The 26,576-nt window shown below is 38.2% G+C and overlaps 1 protein-coding gene across 1 annotated transcript; it reads right to left on the bottom strand.

Moving 5' to 3' along the window:
• Positions 1 to 5,840: 5,840 nt before the first annotated feature.
• Positions 5,841 to 17,954, bottom strand: cdhr1a (cadherin-related family member 1a). The gene is made up of 17 exons (XM_032541481.1): positions 17,721 to 17,954; positions 16,865 to 16,960; positions 16,239 to 16,384; positions 16,030 to 16,080; positions 15,829 to 15,918; positions 15,593 to 15,679; positions 14,798 to 14,914; positions 14,078 to 14,221; positions 13,404 to 13,482; positions 13,219 to 13,319; positions 12,927 to 13,130; positions 12,009 to 12,161; positions 11,704 to 11,868; positions 10,770 to 10,837; positions 8,558 to 8,786; positions 8,207 to 8,464; positions 5,841 to 6,991 (listed from the first exon to the last, which is right to left on the bottom strand). The coding sequence occupies exons 1-17, from the start codon at positions 17,797 to 17,799 to the stop codon at positions 6,440 to 6,442; spliced, it is 2,619 nt and encodes an 872-aa protein (XP_032397372.1). The 5' UTR covers positions 17,800 to 17,954; the 3' UTR covers positions 5,841 to 6,439.
• Between the last annotated feature and the right edge of the window lie 8,622 nt (positions 17,955 to 26,576).

Below are 26,576 nucleotides of genomic sequence, written 5' to 3'. Positions count from 1 at the left end.
TGTGTGTGTTTGTGTGTGTGTGTGTGTGTGTGTGTGTGTGTTACATTTGCTTTTGGCATTGTTCTTTTGAAGCAGCATTATGAGTCACTAAATGTCAAACTGTCTTTTACGTAGTTCATAGTGAAAAGGTAACACTATGATTGGCTTTGAATTAAACAGTTAAATATTTAATTATTAAACTGTGCATTTTATGTGAATCTTTTTTTCAATTTGAAGATGGGGGACAAAATCCACAGTTTTTGTTACAAAAATGCATTCCAAACTTTATTTAAAGCTTGACTGAGGCTCAGCAGTTCATGTATCACATGGATAGTTTGTGACAGTGTTTTAGTACAAAAATGCTTTTTATGTCGCTATCCCTCCACTGCAGCTCAGGATGTTGAAGCCTCATATTAACACACATTTGTGCACAGATTGAGGACTGTGTATTTTGTTTTTCATCACTTACATTGAAAATACATTAGAAAGAGGTCTCTTACGGGACAGTATGAACAGGAGGAATGATTACAGTAAGGAATGACAATTGATTTAAGACTTTAAGTAGGCTAAACGTTCTTTTCTCTGTAAGGATTTTCATTATCAGTCATAATCTTGACCATCCAAGGTAGACCTACCACGAGCTCCGAGGTTGTGATCCGAAAGTTTCTGCTCAGTAGAAGATAGAAGTACATATGAAATCAATCTTGTTTTAAGAAAAAAAATTACAATACTACACTACCCACAACCCTAAGCGTAATAGCGACGTCTCTGATTGTTGGAACTTGTTGTTACCATGGAAATGTTTACCGCACCCCCGAACCTGGAATGGCTGGAGCGAGCTTCTACCATTGAAGTTTGTGTTAGTTTCTGCCCAGTCTTGTACCTTTCAAAATGATTTTTTGCGCCAAGTTAAACATTTTATGATCGTGATTTATTGCTTGGCTTGGTTCCAGGCTTAAAACTCAAGCATTTCACGCAACGTCAATGGAGATATTAAATGGGGAAAACACTTCCGAAACCAGATTGAGCTGTTAAAAAAATGGGCGATTCCTGTTGATCTCTATTGCCATGTGTATTTCTTTCAAAGCAATCCCACCAATCTGTCCCAAAACGTCCTAGTTAGATATTACACATGTTCTTTGTTTATCTTTACAATCAAAAGAATTAAGCAGGCCTGCCTTGTTACATGATCCAAATTTTCTTCAAAATCTGCCATTTTCAGCTTGTAGCTTTAGCTCGAAGATTGTTGTTGTTTCTCGTAACAAAGGGACTTTGAGAACCACAACACATTCAGGTTTTATCCTGGAAATGTACTTTTGTTGATCCAGACTTATTTAACAGACTTGAAAAATTGTGAGCCTGTCTTTTAAAGGCTTTAAAATCCTATAGCATAGTAGGCCAATATCTATTTGCAGGGACTTGCAAGGACTGAAAACTGAAAACATTGGAAAGTTTCCATTTTGAATTTGATAATCACAGTGCTGAAGTGACTGAAGTCATTTGATGAAGTTGTATTTCCATACGAACAGTAACTGTAAAGTTTCATTAACATGTGTTTAATCCTCTCTGCGTCACTGCACATTTACGTCACTTTTCCACGTCTCCCACTTCTGCGAACACAGCACGCGGCAGCCAATGCGTCCCACATGATCTGTAGCAACCAACACAGACAGATGGCATCTCGGATATGCCTCGGCCAATGGCATTGTTCATTTGACATAATACCCAAACACTGGCATCCTCTCCAATATCCCCTCCCTGCAGTCACTTTATGATCAGATCACACAAGCCCCCTCCTCCATCCGTCTCCTGTGATGCAAGCAGTTCATCTCTGCTGGGGCCCGCTTCTATTGACTTAAGATCAGGGTTTTAAATGACTGGCTGAGATTGGCAGCTCTCATTTTCTGGAGCACATACACATCTGCTTTCCTGCCTGTTCAGGCGTGTTCATATGATTTGCGGTTGGGGGATTGATGCAGCTTTTTGTTGTAATCCTTATGCACTCTGTATGACACAAGACAATGGGAATTCATTCATCAACTCAATTTCAACTATTTCAACACAGATCACACATGAATTTGGACTATCTAATTTTCACTTACGTAATACAACATGAAGCATCATATTTTAAACACTACGCTACATAAAATCTGATAATCCTGGGCAGTAACTTTCAAAGATATGAAGTTAATGCTGTAGTCTACACGTTGTCTTTCTTAGTTTTCTTATCCATAAAAGCAAATATTTAATTTACCTTTTAACACCTCTGTTGCTTCAAACACATACCGGGGATTTTGAACCATGTGTGTGCCTTTCATTCTAAAGCATCAATGCTCTTTGCAACTTTTAACTCTGTAATCCTCAGTAATCCCAGCTGCCTCTTACATGGCATAATGCATGGTCATTTGGGCTGCTGCTCCTCATATTCCCTCATTTCATTTTAGAGCATTAGCAGCTTGCAACATTGAAAAGTGTTTGCCTTTAAGTGACAATTTGGGTTTAAAATTTGGGATTTGTTCCTCAAGGATTGTTGGGACTAAACTGGCCTGAAAAAGTAGCACGTCACACATTTTTATGTATCATCTGTCTGAGTTCAGGAGGCAGTTTTTACTTTGTGAAATAAAAAAATAATCCCCAGAGTCTGCTCTGCGTCATCATAACATGTGAAATGTGCCAGCAGAGGCTTCAGAAAGTCCAATGCCAGTCACACACATCTTGTCATTCCAAACTAAATCAGGACAGATGGACTTTTGGTTTTCAGCCAATGAAGCAATATTGTACAAAGATGAACAAGTTGGTCCTTGGATTAGAGAGGGTAATCTGCAAATTTCATGTTTTATGTAATTTTGAAATAATGTGCATGTTTGCCACTGATGTCTACACAAATACCCAATGAGTGGTTTAGTGTAACTTCATAATTGATAGTGATCACATTGATATTGCAGCAAAGAGGAGCTAAAGGGGCTTGTATCAGGATGATATATAACATATTTTCAGGACATCTGGTGATGTTTTACTAAAAACAACAGCAAATGTAATACACATCTCATTCTAACTCCCATCATATGCATATTTGTGTTGTTCTACATTATTATTCAGTGTTTGGATCCACTGCATAGCCCTTCATATTGGTCTAAAGTTTACAATACTGAGGATTTGGGAATAGGGATCTTAAACCTTGTTTTACACCCTCTTTATCTTTCACCCAAGGGCTGTGCTTCCACAGCTTCTCCTTCTGTCTCCAGAAGGGGGCAATAGAGTACATTTGTAGGCTCATTAACCCTTGTGTTGTCTTCCCGTCAAAATTGAAAATCAACACTTTTATTGATGTTTTTAACTTTTTTCTAACATTTGTCCCTTTTTTTTAACACTTTTGATGCTTTTTCAATGCTCATCACTACGTAACACTAATTTATTAACTTCAGTTTTACAGTTTAATTTGTGGTCAATAAACCTAATTTATAGGAAATTATACCTAGAAAGAGATAGAAAAGCAGAAATTAGGAATTATTTAGACTAAAATTAAAGGAATGTATGTTGGTGGATAATCACAGACCGGAATATGTCAACTTTTACTCAATACTATTTCAAAACCACCACTTTCAAATGCTGTAAAATTGAATAAGACACCCCAAAGTTAATGAAAGTAGAGATTTGTACTTGCCAAAGAGCATTGGAATCAATCATGTTATTTTGTGTAGTTGAAAAGAACATTGATATAGGAAAACGGGTCAATTTGACCTGAGGACAACATGAGGGTTGAAGGAGGTGTTGGCCTCAAGCGGTCACACAGCCGTCTCTGTGTGTTTCACAGAGCATTCAAGGCTATAAAGTCTAATGATATGAGCATCCTGGACTCAGTATGTTGTAACCCTGGACAGTTGTAGCTGTGACCAGATAGACCACACTGTCACTGTCAGCTGGGTGAGGTAAAATCTAAAATAAGTTTCAAAAGTTAAAACGTGTCTACTGTCAGTAATCCAATTGCATATTGATCTAAAATTGAAATCCAGTTGCCCAATGGAATGGAGCTAAGTAAAATATTGTCAAGAACTGTACTTAAAGGTCCAATATGTAATATATATTTACTGTAATAAATCCAAAAAAAAACAAATATTAAGGAAACATGCTAAGTTGAAAGACTATAATTTCTGAACAATGCTATTGCCAGTATTTTTATCCTTTTGTAATTTCCGTTCTGTGACGGAATTTCTGTTTGTGTTTAGGCCTGTGTGTTGTTATCAACTGCCCAGTTTGACAGCCAGGCCGGGTTGCCAGATATGCAAGTGTAAAAATGTAAACCCAGCACGCTACAGCTGTAATGCTAGTACAGCCGTGAAAGCAGCAAACAAATATATTCTACCCAACCTAAAAAAAAAAACTGGCATGTTTCTAACAGTTGCGTGACCAGTGATGTAACAACCCCGGGTAAATATTGGAGATGTATTTGAAAGACTGAAACAGTTTAGAACCCAAAAGGACAGAGTCGGCTAATTTCCTCCTGAACAGGTAAGCATTAGCTTCAGACCAATTTATCACGGCTTCAAAGAACGGGCATTTTATGTAATTTCAACGTTTGCATACTCACATTGAATTATGTAGCTTTAGTATCTAAGTTGTTTACTTACTCGCAAAAACAATTGAGTGATCCTAACTGGTCCTGGCTAACGCCACCATGTTAACCCTACTAATTGTTAATGTTACCAGGGGTCCAGGCCAGTGGGCCACGGCTGTTTACAACGTGTAGCCTTTTCAGTGACCGTAGCTGACAACAGTGAGTTACTTTAAGCCAAGAGAGGAGGACTGTAAATCTGAAAGAGAGGACCATGAGATAGCAGTGTGCTCAGCAATTTTTGCTGTCATTTTAAGCCAATGAAGTGTGTATTTCAGTCAGGTGGAAAAGGACGGCAAGATTGGGGATTTTAAGCCAAGGAAGTGTGTCGGTCAGTCACATACCTCTGGGTGAGCACGGGCTTTTGTGTCAATATAGCCAGCATCTCATGTTAGCTACTCCGCTGTGCCCTGAAGTAGTCGCTGGGTCTGTGAGACAAGCGTCTAGCAACATTGTTGTGGATGATGCAGTCTCAGCCTAGCAACCTCCGTGAACTTCGAGTCTGGGGAGGAGGGGGCGGGGGAGACAAATCTTTCCAGTATTTTGAATTTTTACTGCAGTAACTATTTTAAACACTAGCTGTCAGTATTACATATTGCACCTTTAAATACAATTTTGAGGAACTTATATTTTACTTAATTATTTTACCGAAGTACGCTGTAGATATTTCCAGATTAATAAATGATGCAGCATTTGATCATTTTACAAAAGATGATGCACTGTTATAAATCAAACTACCTAAAAGTAAAGCAGCTCAACTTAGCCTTGTAGTACTGATTCAGCAATTGCATTAGTAATTATGTAATTTACCTGTAACAAATTACTGGGGCCACTTAACATGCAGTTGTAAGTACTTTTGATGCTTGCTACTGACACATCTGTGATTGTGATAAAGTATTTTCATAGTGTCATATTGCTGAATGCTTTTCCCCACTGTTGAAATTGCAAATTAAGTTTTTTTATTGGTAGTAAAATGTATCTTTTGACAGCAGAAGTTTTTCTTGACAAAAGACACCAATTGCAACAGATAAGCCACCACATATAAAAGTAGTAAACAAATGATAAGCAGTCCTTTAAATCAGAAAATAAACATATCGTGACTGCTGTACACCTGCGTAGACGGATTAAAGGTCTTCCTGACGTTACAGCTTTGGTTCCCTTCCCTCAGGCTGATCTCTTTAGTCAGTTCAAGTGTCATGAAATCTCTTGTAAGGAGCTTGGTTGGATCCCAAATATATAGTCTCTCTTGTTGAAATCTGAATGACTTCATTCTTCCCGATAAGGGAATAGGGTGAGGAACCTTAAGACACTAGTGTGTCAACAAAGGGTTCAAAGGGTGTGATTTATCTGTAACAGAATGACACAGAAACTTAAAAGAAAAAATGAATGGTTGTGAATTGAGAACATGGTCTGAATGATAATACACATGAAGGGACTGTCTTCCCCCATAACATTAAAATAACATCAGTGATACACAAGGGAAATTAGCTGTAAGTGTATCTGAAAACACACACACACACACACACACACACACACACACACATACGCACACACATGCACACACACACACACAGACTTGAGTTCCAAAGTTCATTCTTGTCCTTGGAAACATCAGTCGACAAAACAATCTCACCTCAAGGACCATTTAGCAGCTATCCCGGAGCTTTCGATTACAACACGCCATCTTCATCATTTTCAAATAAAGTCTGCCCACTTGTGTTCTTTTTTTCTTTGCAACAACATGGATGAAAAAAAGAATGTATGGTGGTATTGAACATCTAAAGATCATGAAAGCTCAAGGGCCGCTACTAAATGGACCTTCAAGTGTGACTGTTTTGCGAAGCACTGTTAGTGTTTCAGCATCCTCTTCTGCTCCAGTTTCATCTTGAGCTCTGAAACCAGCGCCAAGTTCACAGTGTCCTGTCTGTTCATAAATGGCTTCTTTCTAGGTTTGGGTGCCACTGTTGCTGAGACGGTAGGTACTGCCCACTGCCTTTCACCTGGGAGGTAAGGGGGTGGTGGAGGGGGAAGCGATGGGGCACACGGCGGCAGAGGCCATTGTCTCACAACGTTGGTCACATTGTTGTTATAGTTGACATTCTCCACGATGACCTCTGGCTCCAGCTCTTCTTCTTCCACTCTGAATTTCTCTCCGGCAGTTTCTGGTGTCTTGAAAGGGTTTTTTAAGTTCCAGGTATGCTGTTTCCGCGCCCTCCTCCTTACGCGGCGGTTGGGCAGGATCCTGTTGGACTTTTTGTTGCGCATGAATGTTGCAGTGGAGATGATGACTGTGACAATGACCATGAGACTAATGACACCAGCAAGCATGCCTAGGATTTGCAAAGGCTTGTTTCTATTTTGCATCATAAATGATCCCAAAGGCCCCCCATTGAGTTGGGTCTGTAAAAGAGCACAGGGAGAATTCATCCATGGGACTGAAGTCATAGTCTTTCACACAAAGATTAACTTCTAAATATTGTCCCGCATATGTACTGTAGTACTGCATGTATTCATCATTTGACCAAAAATATCACGTGATGTTCAAAACTCTTTAAAATCCAGGTATAATTTACTGCAAATAATACTGTTTGTAAAACAAGATAATAATTGTATAATTGTCTTGCAAATTCAACCTACTGCGCGTACTTAAATTCATTGTTTTACTGTTTTAAATGTTGTCAAGACAAGATCAGAGAGGTTGACAGGGAAACCTATAGCTGAGACCATCCAACATATGTATAATGAATAAATGGACTGGTGTGAAAATGAAAAAGACAAAAACAGAACTAATTTGTTTTTTTTGGTTCTGGTTCTGGTGTCACAATGTTAGTACTAAGCGAAAACATTGGGAAAAGCATAGAGAAATTGTGCTCCTGTACTCTTTTACAGACACTTGTTCTACATCAAAATCCTTTGAAAATGAATTGCTACAAATTCTTGGAACCACAGAGTAAAAACAACAGTACAGCTGTGCTGATGATCTCAAAGCAAGCTTCACTTATGGCACAGGCCTCCTTATAATCTTTCTGATCTTGCCCTGAGCTTGTACACGGGACTTTTTCACAGAGTTCCAGTATATAAAGGTTGAAATGAAGATTGTCAGTGAAATGGCAAAGGTGACAAAGGTCAAACAAATCCCAAACACAGCCCCTGGATGTTTCCTTAGGCCCAAGAAGTGTGAGACAAATCTGGATTTTATCTGAAAAACATGACAATTGCATTTGTGTGAGATTCTGATTGTGTATGACTACAAATAGTGAATTGCTACTCAAGCAAAGAACTAGTGAACCTGCTATTCTGGGCTGTGATGGAATGGGTTATTCTTTAGAAAAGCAGCACCTCCATTTACAAATTGATCAGATGTTTCAACCCTTGATTATGTGCTTGTATTGCAATCCATTGATAGAAAAATATCAATACTTGGAATATGGAGGGAATGCGCGGTCACACTATGAACTCTATCAACTGATGGTTGCAACTTTGCACATTCTAGTTTTAATGTTTTTGAAATGTATAACTTTAGAACAATCTGTATCATCATACAGTTTTAAGATATGAACCCGTCAGATGGGTTCAACTGACATATTTCTACACATCTACATTGTTGCAACTTACAGCTTCAGTGATGTCGATCTTGATGACTGCAGTGGTGCTGAAGGACGGCTGGCCTCGGTCCCTGGCCTGCACCACTAGAGACCAGGTGCAGTCTCTCTGCTTGGTGATGTTCTGAATGATGGCCATTGACTTGATGTAGGACTTGAGCATGATCTCCCCTGTGTCAGCATTAATGTCAAAGATGTTGTTGTCTGGCTCAGCTTTCATGATGGCATACTCGATGACATTGTTAGGTACTTCTGCATCGTCGTCTACAGCCTGTATAGATGCATTTCATTGAAAAAAGTTATTGTATTGAGCTTATTGTTGAGTTTCAAATTATCCGACAGTAAATCCCAAAAGAGCAAATACCTCTATTTTCACTGGTGCTCCAATCACCATAGTCTTCTCGAGGAAGTTGTCATTGAATGCAGGTGGGTGGTCATTCAGGTCCAACACAGTCACAAAGACCTCAGCCAGGCTGTACTTCCCCTCTGCGTCCTCTGCCTTCACATAGAAGTTATACTTGGATCTCACCTCCGCATCCAGGCTCGCCCACGGCTGGGTGTAGATGATCCCAGACACAGGCTGGATCAGGAATCTGTAAATGTGAGGGGAATTTTTTAAGTAAATTCAGATTTACCATATACATGTGATCGAGAGCCACATTGTGCCACACAGTCTTGAATGTTTTGGTGTAAACCTTTATTTTCTTCTTAGGCGTACTGAGAGTCTGTACACTCTATTTTCAGATCTGAGCATTTTGCTCATGACTACCTTTGTGGAGTGATGAGTTTCACACTCTGGGGTTTAACAGAGACTTGGTACTTGATTTACTATTATTTTGGCTACTGATAGCCCTTACCTAAAATACTTCAAGAAATTGGGGGTATACAAACCTTACAATCTATTTCTAGCTGAGCAAACAGAAAAAAGAATATATGACTCCCCAGATGACATAATTATTTGAAAGGTCATGACTGGTTCCTCAGACAAGTTATACTGCACATGATGCAATTGGTACTTGAAAGCTTAAAAGAACTATTGTTCATGATGATGCCACAGCCAATTAACTTTAGTCATGAAAGACTGAAGTGTTAACATACAGAGGAAGAATTGAATCAGATTGTTTCTTTGACTGACATGTTTAGTTACCCTACAGTGACTTTGTCACAGTCAGAAGCAAATAACAGTCTATTTTCTCCTCCAATCCCATTAAAAGATTAACAAAGACAGAGGGCACCGGGCAAAGATCAGGAGTGCATGGTCCTGTGTACGCTGAAGTATTCTGCAAGGTATTTCAAAAAAGTGTAAAGTCAGAAATATAAATACATGATTTTGCGGACACAGTACCAATAAATGTAACCATTTGTTGCTTCATTTCAAAGATGCATTTTGGGTTACTCTGAAGTGACACAGTTTCAAAATGGTTTTGACCAAACAAGCATGCACTAAGATAAAAGTGTTTCGAATCTCTCCCCTCTGCTTACTTTGGAAATCATTTTCCTGGATTCCATGTGACTTCTCCTCTAATTCATTGCTACAAAGCTCAAAATCTGTCCTGAGAGGTCCAAAAATACTCTGCTACTACCTACAATTTCATCATATACAGAAGCAAGTGGTTTCATGGGAAAAGAAACGACAGATTGAACACATCCCTACTAACATACGTCTGTTTACTGTGAAGCTGCACGTTACAGGTTAATGTTTCCTTTGCTTTTACTGTTTCCAAATCCAGATCAAATGTTGGTCCTTTAAGGCATGCAGATAGAAATGTGTAAACTTTATACAAAATGCAGGCGATAAATATGCACTGTATCTGTAGTGATGAGAAATGAAAAGACAAGTTCTGGGCATACTGTGTGTTTTTAAGGAAGAAAAGTGACCACTGAGCTTTTTGTCAGAGATTTCTAACTCAAAATCTAATAAAAATTGAGTATAGCGAAAATGCCAGCAAATCTCTGAGGGACTACAGTGCTTAGGTGCAATAAACAGAACAATATGAAAAAACAAGTCTGTGAAACATATTTCTGTGGAGCTTACAGGCAGATGTGCTTTTGCTGCAGATGGTCTATAGTTGTACAGGGGTCTACAGTTAAAATACCACATCTGCCATATAATTAAATTAATTTCCTGAGATGAGTGTGACTTAGATGCTTTTTATGAATCGTTTGGTTTGTGTTTCTGCTTACTGCTGACAAATACTCATGGTATCAACTTCTAATAATGCTGTATTAGCGTATATACAGGTTCACATTGACATAATCTCTATACAAGGACCAATGAATAGACTCAGGGGGGCAACAAAAAGGTAGCCTGGCACTATGAAAATATGTTTTTTGTGCAGAATAGCAAATAAAATCTTACCACTAGATTTTAAATATGTCATTTTAACAGTGAGATAATGCCTTCAGCATTGATAAGCAAATTTTATTCATACTTGAGCTAGATATCTGGAGTAGATATAATAATAGTGGTAGAATAATAGTGTTATAAGGATGAGAGGAATTTGAAGAGGGTGCTAAGTCATCTCCTGTGAAAAGAGCCCATTTCTTTTAGTTTAAGTTCACATTCTTATACTTACAAGTCAGCCCCAGATCCGTAGATAGAGTACTTCACTTCACCCCAAGGTCCTGAGTCGGGATCTGTTGCCTATGAATGAACAGAAAAGACAGATTATAGAGAGAACAAAAACATGCTATGAGTTTGTTTGTGGCACTGTGAAGATGATGCAAGGTTCAGCTATAAAAAGACTGTTTTTTAGTAACATCATCATGGGCATCAGCTAATCTGTCTGTCTGTCTGTCGCTGCAGGGATGCCTGGTCGCTGTCTCTGTGTGACCAAGGTCAATTGTTGGCTGTTCTTTTATCTGATTGAAATTGCCTGGGATCAAGGAAATGAGCCTCTGTGGTGTTCACGCAAGGGCATGATTTATTAGCGAGCACCCCTGTTGCTTTGAGCCTTTGCAGGGCTGATATGAACTGACCAGGGTGAAGGATGAGCTAGTCCAAAATGAAGCTTTCTAAAAATGTAAAAAACACTTTTTTATCTATCTATCTATCTATCTATCTATCTATCTATCTATCTATCTATCTATCTATCTATCTATCTATCTATCTATTTATCTATTTATCTATCTATATATCTATCTATCTATCAATCTACCTGTCTTTTAGTTTTTTAAATGGTCCCAACATGGTGCTTAAAGTGTTCATGTCATTTCTGCACATATTTCTGTGCTGCAGCTACATGTGCTACTAAGTATTAGGGGAACAAAATCTGGGAATTTGGTGTTACACAACAAAATGAAAGTGATAGCCATCTGGCAGCTTACCTCGCCTAGCTTTTATCTACATGTTTTTGACATATTATCCCAACCCCCACCGCTCAAAAAGTCTACATTTAGGGAATTAGTGGCCCTCTTGGGCATTTAGTTAAAATCAGCATTGCTCTTTAGCTCATAGTGACGTGCATTGGTGTTGGCATGTATTTATAGACAGAATGAAGACTGTCTCACCGTGACTGACACCACATTGGAGCCACCGGGTGAGTTTTCTGGAATTCTGGCGATGTAGTAATCTGAAGAGAATTTGGGAGCGTTGTCGTTAGTGTCCAGGAGATGAATGACAATGTCTGCTGTGGCACTGAATCTCTCGGGTGTGTCGATCTCAACTGCAAGTAGCTAAGAGAGAAGAACAATTCAAAATGAATGCAGTAAATGTAAAAAGAGCAACAGACGTGAGTGATATAAAGCTGCCATTTGTTGAGGAAATGTGTGCTAGTGTGCTCCCATTTCAGTCTGCTGTGGTGCAATGGGTTAACCTTGTATGTGAGAAAGTGATGTTTCTCATAGTCCATCGCCGCAGAGTCTTCTACTAAGATTGTGACCTGGGCCTCATTGAGTACAGTCTGAGGGACAACTCGCAGCATCCTTCCTGGTCCGATCAGTTTCAAATTAAATTTAGCATTCGCACCCTGCAAAAACACAACACACATCATCACATTTTTCAGAAAGTGTCATTAGTACATGCATGAACCTATTTATATAACTGTAATCTGCATTTGTTACAAAGCTATCACACACAAGCAGACATACAGTATAATCCATGTAGTATACAGTCCATTCAATCAATATAAAAGCTTTTTTATCTTTTCATTATTACAGTGATGTATCAGAGATCAATAGGATATCAGTAACAGCAGCAATATTCTTGGTGAAACATAAAATGGCTTGACAAAGATAGCTTGTCCTGATGTTGTAACAGAATTATCAGAGAACACATTTAGGGAACATCAGCCATTTGGTTGTGGCTCACACAGAAAGCTGGAAACACAAAGAGACTTGCATAAGCTGACAAATGGCACAGCTAGGGAGCACCTTTAAAATTGTGTTGGCTTACTTTCAAATTTGTGTAATTTTAAAAGGATTGTCTGTGATAATCTGTCTGTGCTTAAAGTTATTTCACAGGTGCAGAGGCAGAATCCAGTCTGAACACAAAGTTGTAAATTACATCAGTTTCTTATTAGATAACAGTGTAATTTGGTCAGAAAATGAGTGTTATTACATTATCACTGTTCCTCTCTCCTGGTTAACTGAGGTAGCTTTTAAAAACAACAATACTGTGTCAGGGCTAAAAAATGATATCTGCTCAGTAAAACATCACTAAAAACAGCTTTAACATTTTTATAGAAATCAGTCAGTGTATGAGAAAACATAGAAGACAATAATGGTCTCCCCACCTGATCGGAGTCATTGACAGTGATTTTCAGCCCCCGGAGTATCTCTCCCTCCGGTGGATGCTCATACATGGTCAACTCAAACATGTTCTGTGGGCCGTTCTCCCCATAGAATGTAGGTGGATTATTGTTCAGGTCCACCACACGGATCACCACCGTGGTCACCTCATAGTCCATGAGTCTGCCTTCAGGACTTACTTCTGATGCCTGGACACGGAAGGGTAAAGGTTAAAGAAGGGTCTGTGGACTTTTCAAGTTTCACCAGATCAGTTGTACTTTATGAACTGCAACTTACCTTTACTTTAATGTTAAAGATTTCTCTCTTCAGATACATGGGGAGAGTCAGCAGCGTGATACAACCACTTGTTTTATTGATGCTAAATACACCATCGTCACCTGGAGAGACAAACAACAAACCCGACCAATGAGTACTTTTGCTTTATTTCAAAATTGTTATAATGTTTAAAGTTAAATGCTTACCATCGTCAAAGGAATAACGGATTGGATTTGGGTTTCCTGCATCGCCATCTTTGGCTACAACAGTGAATATTTCTGATCCCTGAGAAAAAGATCATCAGAAAGATTTTTCTGTTACATCAATGGTCGCACAAGGTAGAAGTTAAAGATAACCAGGATACAAAAATTACCTTATACAAAGCTGGCTTACTATACAAATGTATCAACTGACACTACCAATATATTTAAAGGCCTTATTTGTTAAGCCATCAAACAACTCCAATAGGTAACTTTTAACTTAATGTAACTGTGTATTTGTTGGCATCACATACACTAATGATATACAGACACCTAATGAAGCAGGACATTGTAATTTCATGAGCTATGAAAAAGGTAGCATTGGCATTAACGCTGTGTAATATGAGACAATACTGTGTTGTGGTGTGGGCTCTTTTGTTGGTTCTTATTTATACTGTGAATATAGAAAACAATTGCATTCACTATGTCTTGCTATGCTGTGATTATTCAGTGTGATTGATTATGTGATAATATAGCATGTAGCACAAAATGAAAACATGCTGTAGAAATAATAAGGACTTTACAAAATGTTTAAAGTCTAGTGCTAAGAAAAGTTGTTATTAAAACTGAAAGGTTTTAAGTCAAAGTAGAACATCACTGAAGGTTGTCTTTAAACTCACTGGCTCTGAGATTTCATAAACGTAGCCAAAATACGGTGTCCCAATAAAAAAGGGCGAAGTGTCCTGTGTGTCAATAACATTGATCGTCAGGGTAGCAGAGGATGACATAAACTGCTCCTTGCCATTAAAATCCCCACCACCATCCTGGAACAAAAGAAACGTGCTATTCAAATCCACATTTTAGAGACACCATGTTGAGTCAGGAATATAGCAGGAGTGTAGTCTTGATCCATGGAAGTACATTTCAAGGATAAAGCCTGACATCCGGCGCGTGGCTCCCTGACAGGATGCCCCTTCCCTTCAGGAAGCAAAAGCAACCTTCAAGCTAGCAAGCTACATGCTGAAAATAGCCTACAAACAGTTCTGTCTGTTTTGAGAAAGCAGTACCCTGTAAGGTACCCTGTAAAGTTTTCTTGTAATTAAAAAATATATGATCACACTCAGTATTTCTAAATCAAAAGTATTTTGTGTGACCTTGAGGCCTACCGAAAGTGTTGAATATATCCTTCCATGCATCATAGGATAAGAACAAACCACCTATGTGGTCATTTGGTTTGGAGGACTTGTTGGTTTACGTCCATGTAGGATTGCCTTGTCTCATCGCATAATCACTGCAAGCATTATTTGCAGTCAAAATCTTTAGAGGGTACATTACAATTGAGGCTAAAAGCCCACTATTGCATGACAGAAGCATTGAATGAGTTTTGATGTATCCATTACCCTTGCAATGACAGTCACAAAGTGTGTCTTTGTTTTCTCATAGTCCAACATTTCTCCAGACTTGAGACGAAGGACACCACTGTGTCGGTCTATGGCAAACAAAGTGGACTGAGGATTCTGTAACAGAGAAAAGGACAAAAGCAGGCTTTTAAAAGCACACACAGAGACACATTTCAGATCACATGAATAAAAGCCTGTCTCTGAAACCCCTTAAACCCCATTCACAACCACTCACGTGAGATTTCATGGAAAGTGGTCAGATGGCTGTATAAAAACCCTTAGTAGCGATTTGAATTAGGTCACATTGTCTATAAAGTCCATATCTTTGTCCATCTGGATGTAAAGAGTCCATATGCTCAAGGACAGAGCAGGCAGGTGAAAGCTGCTGTGTCCAGATGTGCAAAGCCTCAATCGCCACTGTCACTTCAGGCCATCTGTTCTTTGGTCCTAATAGTCCAAAGTGCAACTTAACAGTCTCTGCCACCCTTTGCCAAAGCAGCCCTCTAAGCCTCCAGTACCTGACACAAATGTAATTATGATTTAATCCCCACCCTCATAACCACACCAGCATATCCAGGCAAATACACACATAAGCACTGGAATTATCCAACTGATGTTAACCTTGTTATCAGTACATATATACATTATTTCTGTGACAAGAAGATTACCATTCGAACTGGCTAGTTTTAGTTTGAACGTATTTGGAGCGTTTTTTTTTTCTTCTTTTTATTCATATTCTGCATTCATTTATTGCAGAAGCCAAAGTGTGTGGGGTATGAATGGGCCCAGTGATACCTGGAGGAAGAAGGTGACTGAGCCGCCTGAGCCTGTGTCTTTGTCCACTGCCTCGACTTTGTAGATGCTGCTGCCGGACCCACTTGTCTAAAACACAGAATATAATTAAAGTCTCTACGCTTAAAAGGAAATGATGCAACGTGTATTTTCTTTCATATTTTTACTATACTGTCCTTTTCCTGTTATGTGGATAGACTCTCCAGGTTCATAAAGCATACATATTTAGCGTAACTTACTTCCAGTACATCAATGATTGCCGGCATGTTTAGGAATTCAGGTTTTTCATCATTTGCATCCATCACAAATATTGTGACTCTTTCCACAACCTAAAAAGATGAAAGAAGAAAATAATGCACATGTTCAAGTTTTGTTTTTGTTTGATTCATTATAAATGATGGCACTAAACGCCATAATTATATTAAACCAGATGTTGATACCTTGCTTTGCCCATCTGTGATGCTAACAAGAACGTCAATAGAATCTTGTTTCTGAATAGAGATGGAAAACAAGTAAATATAAAGACATGGTGAAAAAATGTTTATCTTAGTTTTTTAAGGTTTATATGTTAAAGTTCACACACAAAAAGTAAAAAGAGAACAATCTATTCTAATCTCTATCTGAAGTACATGACCTATGTTACCTTTACCTCTCTGTCCAGCTGTTCTACCAATGTGATGTTTCCGGATATTGGGTCAACCTTGAAGTATTCTTTGGACCCTGGATCAAAGGAAAGACCATACCTCACCTCCTGGCCCTCAGGGTCTGTGCCATTGAGACAATAGATCTGTGTACCTAAAAAAAGATGTCATAATGTAGCCACTTTAGCCTCATTTTCCAAATTCTATATTTAAGACTTAAAGAGCACTTGATGAATGCAAAGATTTCCAAATGCAAAATGAATCAACCTTTACTGTTACCCACATATAAAGAGCATTGTTGACACATTGTTTGGGCAAAACTGCTGTGGAGCAAACTAGGCTGAGACACACTAGGCAGTAGTATGATAAGTTCGCTGACTGATGGAAGGTGTAGAGGGACAGCTGCTTCACATTCCCAGCCAGTGAACTGTCCTTCACATCAACAAGTGGCACCAGCAGCATGTTAGTGGGAGTACATACATGCCACACAACACCTGTTCATCTATTAAAGACTTTTTAACAGCCTGGACTCCCAGACATTGGCAACCAAAACATGCCATTTTGTTGATTGGTTTTTCCGCCAGCCTATTTTAGCTGTTTACGCTAAATGTCCTATGTCAGAGGTTGAACTCACCGACAGCCGTATCCTCTGAGAGGCTGAACAGTGCCATGTTCCCATTAAAGCTGTACGGTCCATTGTCGTAGAAATAGGGGGCAAAGTCTGCCTGTGCTGAGGACAGTGAAATAAAACCACTATTAAAAGCTTGAAAGTTTGATGTAATTCACATTAAAGTAGAAAACATAACACAATATTTCATTCACAAAATGGAATGTTGACTTCACAAGTTATAAAACACACCCTTAATTACTTAAGTACACTCTGGGGTTTTGCTACAACAGTCGTAATTGGTCTGGTATGACCCGTAGGTTATGACGGCTAAGGTTTTCTAATGTTAGCAAACTTAGTCTTTGTTGCTCTTTCCCCTGTTGTCGCTAGTTGACATAATGGCCACTGGTCATCAAAGTTACATAGTTTTGCTGTAAAAACTGTAGTAACAAATCAAACTGATTGTACTGTGTTTCCGCCACCTGTTTTCTCACTCACTTTCACGGGGATTACAGGTGAGTTACGTCAACCTCCTAATATAACTTTTGTATACATAGACCTGATCTCTAGAGGCGGAAATAATGCTGTTTTTATTCTTAATATCACAGGCATCTGAGTATTGAAAACAAATTACAAATCAAACAAATCCATCCGTATGATAGTCATACAGAGCATAAACACACATAAGAGCAACTAACCAGGTTAGGCGTTATACGAATACAGGTTATACGAATGAACTGAAAACAGAGTAAAATTCAATTATAAGCTGAGAAAGAAAATACAATCATCGACCCAGAGGCTGTCAAATACATCTGAACAACATTCCCAATATGATCATGACAAAATGCCAATTTTAAGCAGAGTATTAAGAGGTAAAACTCACCAAAGCAGGGATGCACAAACACAAAAAGCAGCGGCAAATGTAATATCTTCACATTCTTCATCCTAAAGAATGAAGTCATGAAACTGCACCATGAAGATGGTTCCGTTGAGAGTCTTGTACATGAGATGCAGCTCTTAAGTTGTTGTGTGCGACTGGAGAGGGCTAAAGACAAAGGCGCACATGCTAATCCAATGACACATCTTAAGAGTTAGTTCTAGGCCCCCTCAGTCCAGCTGGGCTTCTCCAACCACCTATCCACAGGAGACGGCTCTGTCTGTCTGCAGAGCAGACACAACAATGATTTACCCCAACTTTGCAGCCGATGGACAGGTATATGTTTCATATTTTTTGTTTTAGGTATAAATTAACAACTTTCAGTTACCATAGATAATAAATAAACAGACAAAAGATGCTTGTGTTTAAAGGTAAAAAAAACCTAAACTTTTAAAATATCATTACTATATAAATGTCAAATTCTGCTTGTCTCATTGTTTTAAATACTATTCTACAGCCTGATACAAATATTCTGTTGTCAATAAATACTGTGAATAGGCTGCATTAAAAACCTTGCTATCAAGATGGGTTTTGTTTGTAAACTGATAAACTGCAAAAACTTTGGTTCATCGACTGGTGTATCATCACCTGATTGCATGTGTTAACATTTGGTCAATATTACTGTATTAACAGCCGCACAGTCTATACTGAATTGTAACTAATACAAAGTGTGTTACTCCACTCTGTATTAAGGGTAACATCTGTGATCTTGATTTATAACTATTTGACAATAAACTGTAACCGCCTCTGTCATGGACGGAGTAGAGTGATTACAATTATGCAGAAGGCATGCTGTTATTATCATCAGTGCTTTACCCATACTGCATACAGCTCCATCTGCTGTGCACTCCACAGCCATCTGTTGCATTAGGGAAAAGAAAACTCCAATATTAACTCAATTAGTAATAGAATGATCACAAATATTGTAGATGATAGCGGTGAATGATCTGATGAGATTATAGTTCCTGATTCCTGTCCCTTCTGGTAGAAGTCATGACGTGAATGTGTGGTTTATGACCACAAAAAAAAAACATCTAACTAAATGATAATGACAAACAAGACAGGACAACATTTTTACCATTTAAGAAGATGTGACTTTTATTTTATATTGTATTGTATAAGTATTGTTCTTTGTTGCATCTTTCTTTATTCTTCAATTTCTTTCTTTATTGCCGTGTTTACCATGTCAGCTGTTTTATGAGTATCTTTAATTAAAAAACACACTGATTAACTTAATGTAATTTTGGGACTTTTTGAATGGTATTTTGGGCACTGAAGCTGGTCAATCTTCTTGTTTGATAATCTTCTTGTTTGATATGTTGAATTTTTAATGTTGTACAATAAGAAGAAAGGTCCAAGCAAAATTCTTGCAAAAAGTTAAAAATGTTTTGATGGATCAAAAATATGAACTACCCATCTCAATTAAGGCTATTTTTCAAACTTTTTTTCTGTTTTGAACTTTTGTGTTCCCATCCAAAAATCACCTTCCTGATTTGTTTGATCTTCTGAGCACTCCAGAACATTTTTCTACTAAATGTTGTGTTTTATTAACGAAGTGGTCCTCCATTTGATTAGGATCGTCTTTTTACAAACATCAGCCCACAGATAGGTCACTGTACATCTTCAAGTTTGAGTTAGTTGCATTTTTTTGTTCATGTCTTTTTCAGTAATTCAGACAAAAGATGGGTGAATCAAACTCTAAAAAGTGCCCTTAAATGGCCCACTTCCTTCCTTCTTAAGGCCGTTTTATGGTTGTGCGGAGGGTCCAATCAGAGCTTTCGCTGTAGCCTACACGAATGGCCAGGGTCTCAAATAAAAACATGGCGTACGCACAAAACAGGGCTGAAAATGTGCGCACGCAGCTTCCCACGCAGAGGTTGTGATTTATAAAAAACAAACTCGACAGGAGAATGTGCGGCCCTCCATGCAAACTCTGACCCATGCGTACGCAAATTATGGAGACAATGGGAATTGGCGACGCAGATGGTGGGGTGGTGAACTGAATTCAGACTGCAGAAAGTAAATGTGGGAATAACAATTACAAGTAATATTTTCAAGTATTGATGCCCCACACACATTTTTGTCTCTCCATATCCTCCATGTTATCATAAAGATAAATCCAGCAGCGTTATTTGCGCTTGCTCTGAGTGATAATTGTTCCATAAACAACTTGTAAAATTCAACTCAAATCTTAAATTAAAATTCTTTCTTAATTGGTGCTTGTCATAGGAATTCACTTGTCATTGGAATTGTTGAAAAAACACATTATAATTAGTAAAACTTCGCTATTGTTATTGAAAAAATAATAAGTCAACATCTGTGCCTATGCACACCATTAAAACCTGTTACGTGCAAATAGATTTACAAACATGAAAAAACCTTTTTTCTTCGCGTTGTCACGCTTAAAGTAAATCTACTTCATCTTCCCTATCATCTGAGTGTTGCTGGTAGAATGTAAAGTATGTAGCTTGAGCTCAGTGGCTGCTTGGCGCACAAATTGTGCTTTCATAAAACTATAAGTTGGAACACAGTCACATACAAAATAAAAAACACACATTTTTTATGACTTAAAATCAGTGACCTGCATGTACAATGAGACCTTTGGTTAGAAAAAAAAAAAGCAATAATGTTTTCAGACGACAACTTCTTAAAAGCACATCAATGAGTTTTGTGCCCTTTGGCCACACAATTGACTAGAAAAGATCACCTGTCAGGTTACTTCTGTATGTTGGTGGTCAAGGCCGTGGCTGCAGGTTTAATTCTCATGGTCCTGGCAGATGGCAGGCCTAAAGATTAACCCACTGTGCTCTAATCTCTCCTTATCTTGTAATGCACAGAGCCTGTCTGTGGTTGCAGGCTCCATCAGACATAAATGTAAAACACAATTAGCACACACACTGTTGTTTCAAGCAGAATTGAATAGTGGATTTGTTGCATATAGTGAGCAACATTATGTGAGTTCACAAATACATTAACTTTTTTTCAAGACATTATGAACATGACCTAAAATGTTCAAACATGTGTGCCATTGTATATATTCTATATCAAAACCTGCCCCTGAAGCTTAAATGTGCAAGTGTCTTTGCGTGGATCACTGCAAAAAAATCATACGGATAAAAGCTCACTGCTCATCTGTAGCCATCTTCTTAGTTTCTAATCCTGTGACTTCAATTGCAGCAGCACACGCTGACCTCTTTGTTCGTGTTGGGGACGGAGAGACAAGGCTGCCCGCAGGGAAATTTCAGGGAGATGCTCATCACTTGATCTGGATTATTGGTATCAATAGACTAGGCCAAACTATGCCCAAATAGGCTCTGTGTATCCTGAAATAAAAGTATAATTATTGATCAGCCACTAACACAAATTTACAATGCTTTGAAAGTTGTTCCCTTGACCAGATGGGCCACATTATCATTTCCCTTCTCTAAAAAGGAAATCACAGTTAAAATGTTTAGGATCCACATGAAAACAAACAAAATTCACGGAATGGAGCACAGTAAAGCACGAAAAATAGTAGATAATGTGTTTCCTTCTTGCCTACATCATAAGACAACTACATATAGGGCAGAGATCATCTTTCTTTTGGACACAAACACATCAAGAAGTCCTGCTACAACATCAACAACCAGCTCAACATCATCAAGCATGCAGCTCAACAATCTCAGGTCAGCCGGCACCAGTCGGCTGAGTGTTCTTAGCATTTAATCCAAACATGGTGAACCTGCTTTTAGCTACACGTGCTATAAATACATGGGACAAACTTCTAGGAGATCTCAGGCTTTAATTTGATTTATACACTCTAAATTTGATTCTTTCATTCTTTCAATAATTGTTTGTTTATAATTAGTTTTAGTTTGCTTTTGTTTTATTATCTCACCCCCTTTATATTGTTTATCTCAGTGACTGAAATAAAAAAAGAATGTTTCATTAACCTGTGTATTAATTGTGCATTATAAATATAAATAATCTTCATCTTGTCTGCAAGGGTTCTCAGTCATCCAGGTCACAGTTATCCAGGGAAGGATTAAACATTCTTTGGAGCACATTTAACCAACTCCAGTTGCCCTTGAGTTTAGCTTTCCTTGCCTTTTGTGCAAGAAAGAAAAAAAAAATGTATGCCCTATGCCTCGGGTGGTGTGTGACATAAAAAATCTAATTCAGGCACTAAAGTAGATTGTTAAAGATAGAAAGAAATCAAGCAAGCAATGTGACTTGAATTAAACAAAAACAAAAAATTATTTTCTTTAATTAATTATTTTAACATAATAGAATAATAGCTGTAACATTTAACTGTACTTTATCACCAAATGACACGGAATTGTTGTATGAGAAAATGTTTCCCTTAGCAACATTTGGGTTTGCTGTGTGGTTATGTGGTTGAAGTTCAGAGCACGTTTTTGGCTGTTAATCAAGAAGCGATGTTGACAGAGTTGAGTGAGCTGCAAGTGGAATTAGTTTGGCTCCAGTCCTGTTCATGTCTCTGAAACGTCAGGGCCCATGCAAATGTCAATCATCACTATGACATCGAGAACATTTTGGATTACAAGAATCCCAAATATAACCTACCAAAAACACACCCATCATAGATGTCATTAATGAATCATGTAAGTTATCAGCTACATTTTTGTTTTTGGAGTGGTAAAAAACAAAAAATATTGTCTGTTCCTACTTTATTACATCACGTAAAGAAAACTTTTAAAAATGTGATTTACCAGGTCAAAACTAGAAGACAAAACTTTGAATAATTTAAAGTCTACTGTGCTTGTGTCACTACAGGATCATTCTGTCTGCTAGAGCACCTGCTGTCAAGATACCCAATTCAGCTTTACCATTTTGGATTATTATTGATAATCTCTAGTGCGGTTTGCCAAGGGCAGAGGTTCGCTTTTAGTCCTGGTCCACTCTAAAACTAGGTCACTCCTTTAATCTCTCCATGTAGAGTATACTGTAGGTTAACAGCCTTTTCATTTGATAAACCTCAGAGAGTGCTTGCAAAGTGAATACAGAGTCATGAATCATACAAAATTCTAAAAGATTTCTCCAGAAATCATAATCAAAACTACAAGCAGCTGTCTGTTGAGGTGGTGAGATCATTTATGAATATATAAGTTATGGGTAGTATTTTATTAAAGGTGCTCTAAGCATTGTCAAATGTTTTTTAGGCTACAGCATTTTTTGTCACATTCAGCAAACATCTCCTGCTGGCTGCCTGTCCCCTGAACACACTGTAAAAAAAAAAAAAAGAAAAGAAAAAAAGTGGTCTCTGTAGACAGCCCAGGGTCTACAAATGGCAACAAAAACAAACTGCTCCAAGCTGCACCATGAACCATAACAGTGTTCCGGCCTATAATCAACAAAAAGGAGTTGATTTATGCCATTTCCGCAGCAGCGTTAGCATGTACGTTACTTCCACAATGCACGTTCATGACTCAATCAACTCCTTTTTGTCGGTCATAGGCTGGAACACTGTTTGTTATAATTGTGGTGCAGGTTGGCTCAGTTTGTTTTTGTAGCCATTTGTGGAGCCTGTGAGACCGTGTTTTTTTTTAACAGTGTGTTCTGGGGACAGGCAGCTCGCGGATAGTGAAGAGATGTTTGCTGTATGTGACAAAAATGTTCTAGCCTAAAAAAAGGCATGACATCGCTTAGAGCACCTTTATCTAAACCTTGAGGCCTTTGCTCATCACTGGAAACTTAGCATGATACACCTTAAAGCAAAAACATATATGTGCAACTGTAAAATAAATAAATGCAAATCAAATGAAAACACATAAAACATGAATACAATTTAAAAAAAAATGATGCTGAAATGTGTGTATGAAACCAAATCTAAGAAATGATATGTAGTTCATAAAAATGTACAAACTGAAACCACTCCAACAATGTGTTTAAAAAAAATGTTTATTACGGTTTATGCAATGCAATTGTAAAAATAAGATGCATGAAATATTTTTAAAGGTGTATTTGACATGATGCAGATATCGATCATCTTGGCCTTAAGCCTGTACTCACAGGTAGTGGCTCTCTGATAAGATGCCCCAGTACTCTGTATTGTTTTACACTGCTTCCCCCAAGTGGTGAAACCCTGCTGGTGGACAACAAATCAAATCAAAAACATTTCCTCTTTTTTTCAATTTTGCCAGCGTAGTATGTTTGGAAATATTTACAAATATACAGTATATATTCAGCAAGAATTGGGGATATGGTGAAGCAGTGATAGTGAATCAATCGTTTTATTGTTTACACCTTTTGAAATTCAGTGAAAAGGACCTTAAAGGACTACGGTACATTATAAAAAAACATTGGAGAAATCAGATAACTTCAAGGTTCGTAAAGATCAGCATGTTTTGGGAAAGTGTTCTTTAAATTCTAATAATGTGGAAGGTAATGAAGGCAATGATAAAAAATGGTTTTTATTATTACTCAGGGCATTGCTGTACTTGGGGCCCACTTGGCCAACTTGTCAGCTTACACCTTACAGTCTTTTATATTTATATGTAGGCCTGCATCTTGTTTATTGTCTTTTCTTTTTCTCCAGTTTTTATTACCTGCACCTGGTCCTGAGTTCTCGTTCCCTTTCATATATAACTAACCTTAAATATCTACAATGGCAAAACTAGCCTATTAAGAGTACAGTCTTTTTTCGATTGCTGAACAACAGTGGGCACAGATGGAGCTACATGTGCCAAACTCTAACTACAGTCTGCTCTACAGGCAGTCACCTGAGCTAAACAGTTCACATCAGCTGCAAAACTCATTCCAAGCAACACAACTCTTAGAACGTCTCTAAACAGACTATGAACACTATGAACAGTCCTCACAGAGATAACACACACTGTCACTCAAGGCAAGGCATGACAGCTTTATTTGTATAGCACATTTAAGCAACAGGAATAATTCAAAGTGCTTCACACAAAAACAGTTAAAAAACAGTTAAAAAATAAAAACAGATAAAACACAAAAATAAAAGTTACAGTGCAGTGTAAGAAATTAAACATTAAAGAAATTAACAACCATTTAAGGAAAGGCAACATCAAAAAGACAGGTCTTCAGCCTTGATTTAAAAGAACTGAGAGGAGCAGCGGATCTGCAGTTTTCTGGAAGTTTGTTCCTGATAAGAGGAGCATAGAAACTGAACGCTGCTTACCCCTGGTTAGTTCTGACTCTGGGGACAGAAAGCAGACCTGTTCCATATTTAGATGCTCAGAGGGATAATTACTTATTGACACAAAGTAGCCTCTATTCTTTGAGTAAGATTCAAACCGGTTTAGTACTGAGCCAGAAAGGCCAACCCAGTTTTCCGATCGGTCTAGTAATATGTCATGGTCCACCGTATCAAATGCAGCACTGAGATAAAGTAATGCTAAGACTGAAATTTTTCCTCTATCTGTGTTAAGGTGGATGTCATTAAAGACTTTGACAAGAGCCGTCTCAGTGCTGTGGTGCGGTCCGAAACCCGACTGAAAGGTATCAAAACTGTTGTTTAGTCACAAGAAATGGTTGAGTTGTTTCCATGATTTTACTTCAAAACGGAAGGTTTGACATTGGCCTATAAATGCTCATTAGTGATGTGTCTAGATTGTTCTTTTTTAAGATTGGCTTGATTACTGCCGTTTTCAGGGCCTGTGGAAAGATACCTGAAAGAAGAGACGTGTTCACAATTTGTAGAAGATCAGAGGCCAAACAATTTGACCCTGTGGTAGAATATCAAGGCAACAGGAGGAGGTTTTCAGATGTTGTATAATGTCTTCCAGGTTTTTATGGTTGATCGTGTGAAATTCTGTCATGTTGGGATGAGTTTAGCCTGAACACTGTGACACATATCCTGTACTTGATATGAAGGCACTGACTGTTTGTCTAATCTTCTGATTTTTTTTCTTTTGAAGAAGGACACAAAGTCATTGCAGGCCTTGCTAGATAAAAGTTCCGATGCTACTGGTACTGGAGGGTTTGTTAACCTATTGACAGTAGCAGACAAAGCACGTGAATTATTATTGTTTCTAGCGATGATGTCTGATAAGAAGGACTTCCTTGCATTCCTCAGTTTCAAATTATAAATGCGACATCTGTCTTTATAGGTGTGATAATGGACCTTCGTTCAGCTTTTTGACACTCTCTTTTTTTCTGTTCTCACCAGTAGGACATTTCTCCATGGATCTTTTCTTACCAGAGACTTTGACCTTGGTGGGAGCAACGGCATCAATAACATTTGTAATTTTACAGTTGAAATTATCTACAAGCTCAGAGACTGAGAGCCCAGAGGGGGCGGGTGTGGAGGAGAAATGCTGAATAAATGTTTCACTGGTGTTTTCAGTGATATACCGTTTTCTGATCAATTTTGTTTTGACGCTTTTGGGCACAGAGATAGTGCCGTTAAAGAAAACACAGGAATGACCAGAGAGCGCAAAGTCAGTCACCACAACCTTGGAATTATTCAGACCCTTGGAGACAATCAAGTCCAGAGTGTGCCCCTTATTGTGCGTGGGCTCTGTCACATGCTGAGTCAGTCCATAGTTCTCAAAAACACAACACAGTTCTTTGGCCCCCCTGTCCTGGGGGTTGTCAACATGAATGTTAAAATCACCCACAATGATTACACAATTAAAGTTAATACAGATTATAGACAGCAGTTCAGTGAAGTCATCAATGAAGGTTGCACAATATTAAGGTGGCCTGTAGATATTTAGATATATAGCTTGAGAGAAGGACCTTAACTGAAAAGCCACATATTCAAAAAAAGCAAACTTTCCATAACATATTTGCGTACAGTGGAATGATTCATTAAACAAAATGGCGACTCCA

This window comes from Etheostoma spectabile, chromosome 17 (genome assembly GCF_008692095.1).
Source record: "Etheostoma spectabile isolate EspeVRDwgs_2016 chromosome 17, UIUC_Espe_1.0, whole genome shotgun sequence".
NCBI classification, from domain to species: Eukaryota; Metazoa; Chordata; class Actinopteri; order Perciformes; family Percidae; genus Etheostoma; species Etheostoma spectabile.
Note: the sequence above shows the minus strand (reverse complement) of the source record. Positions and strands in the feature narration are given on the sequence as shown.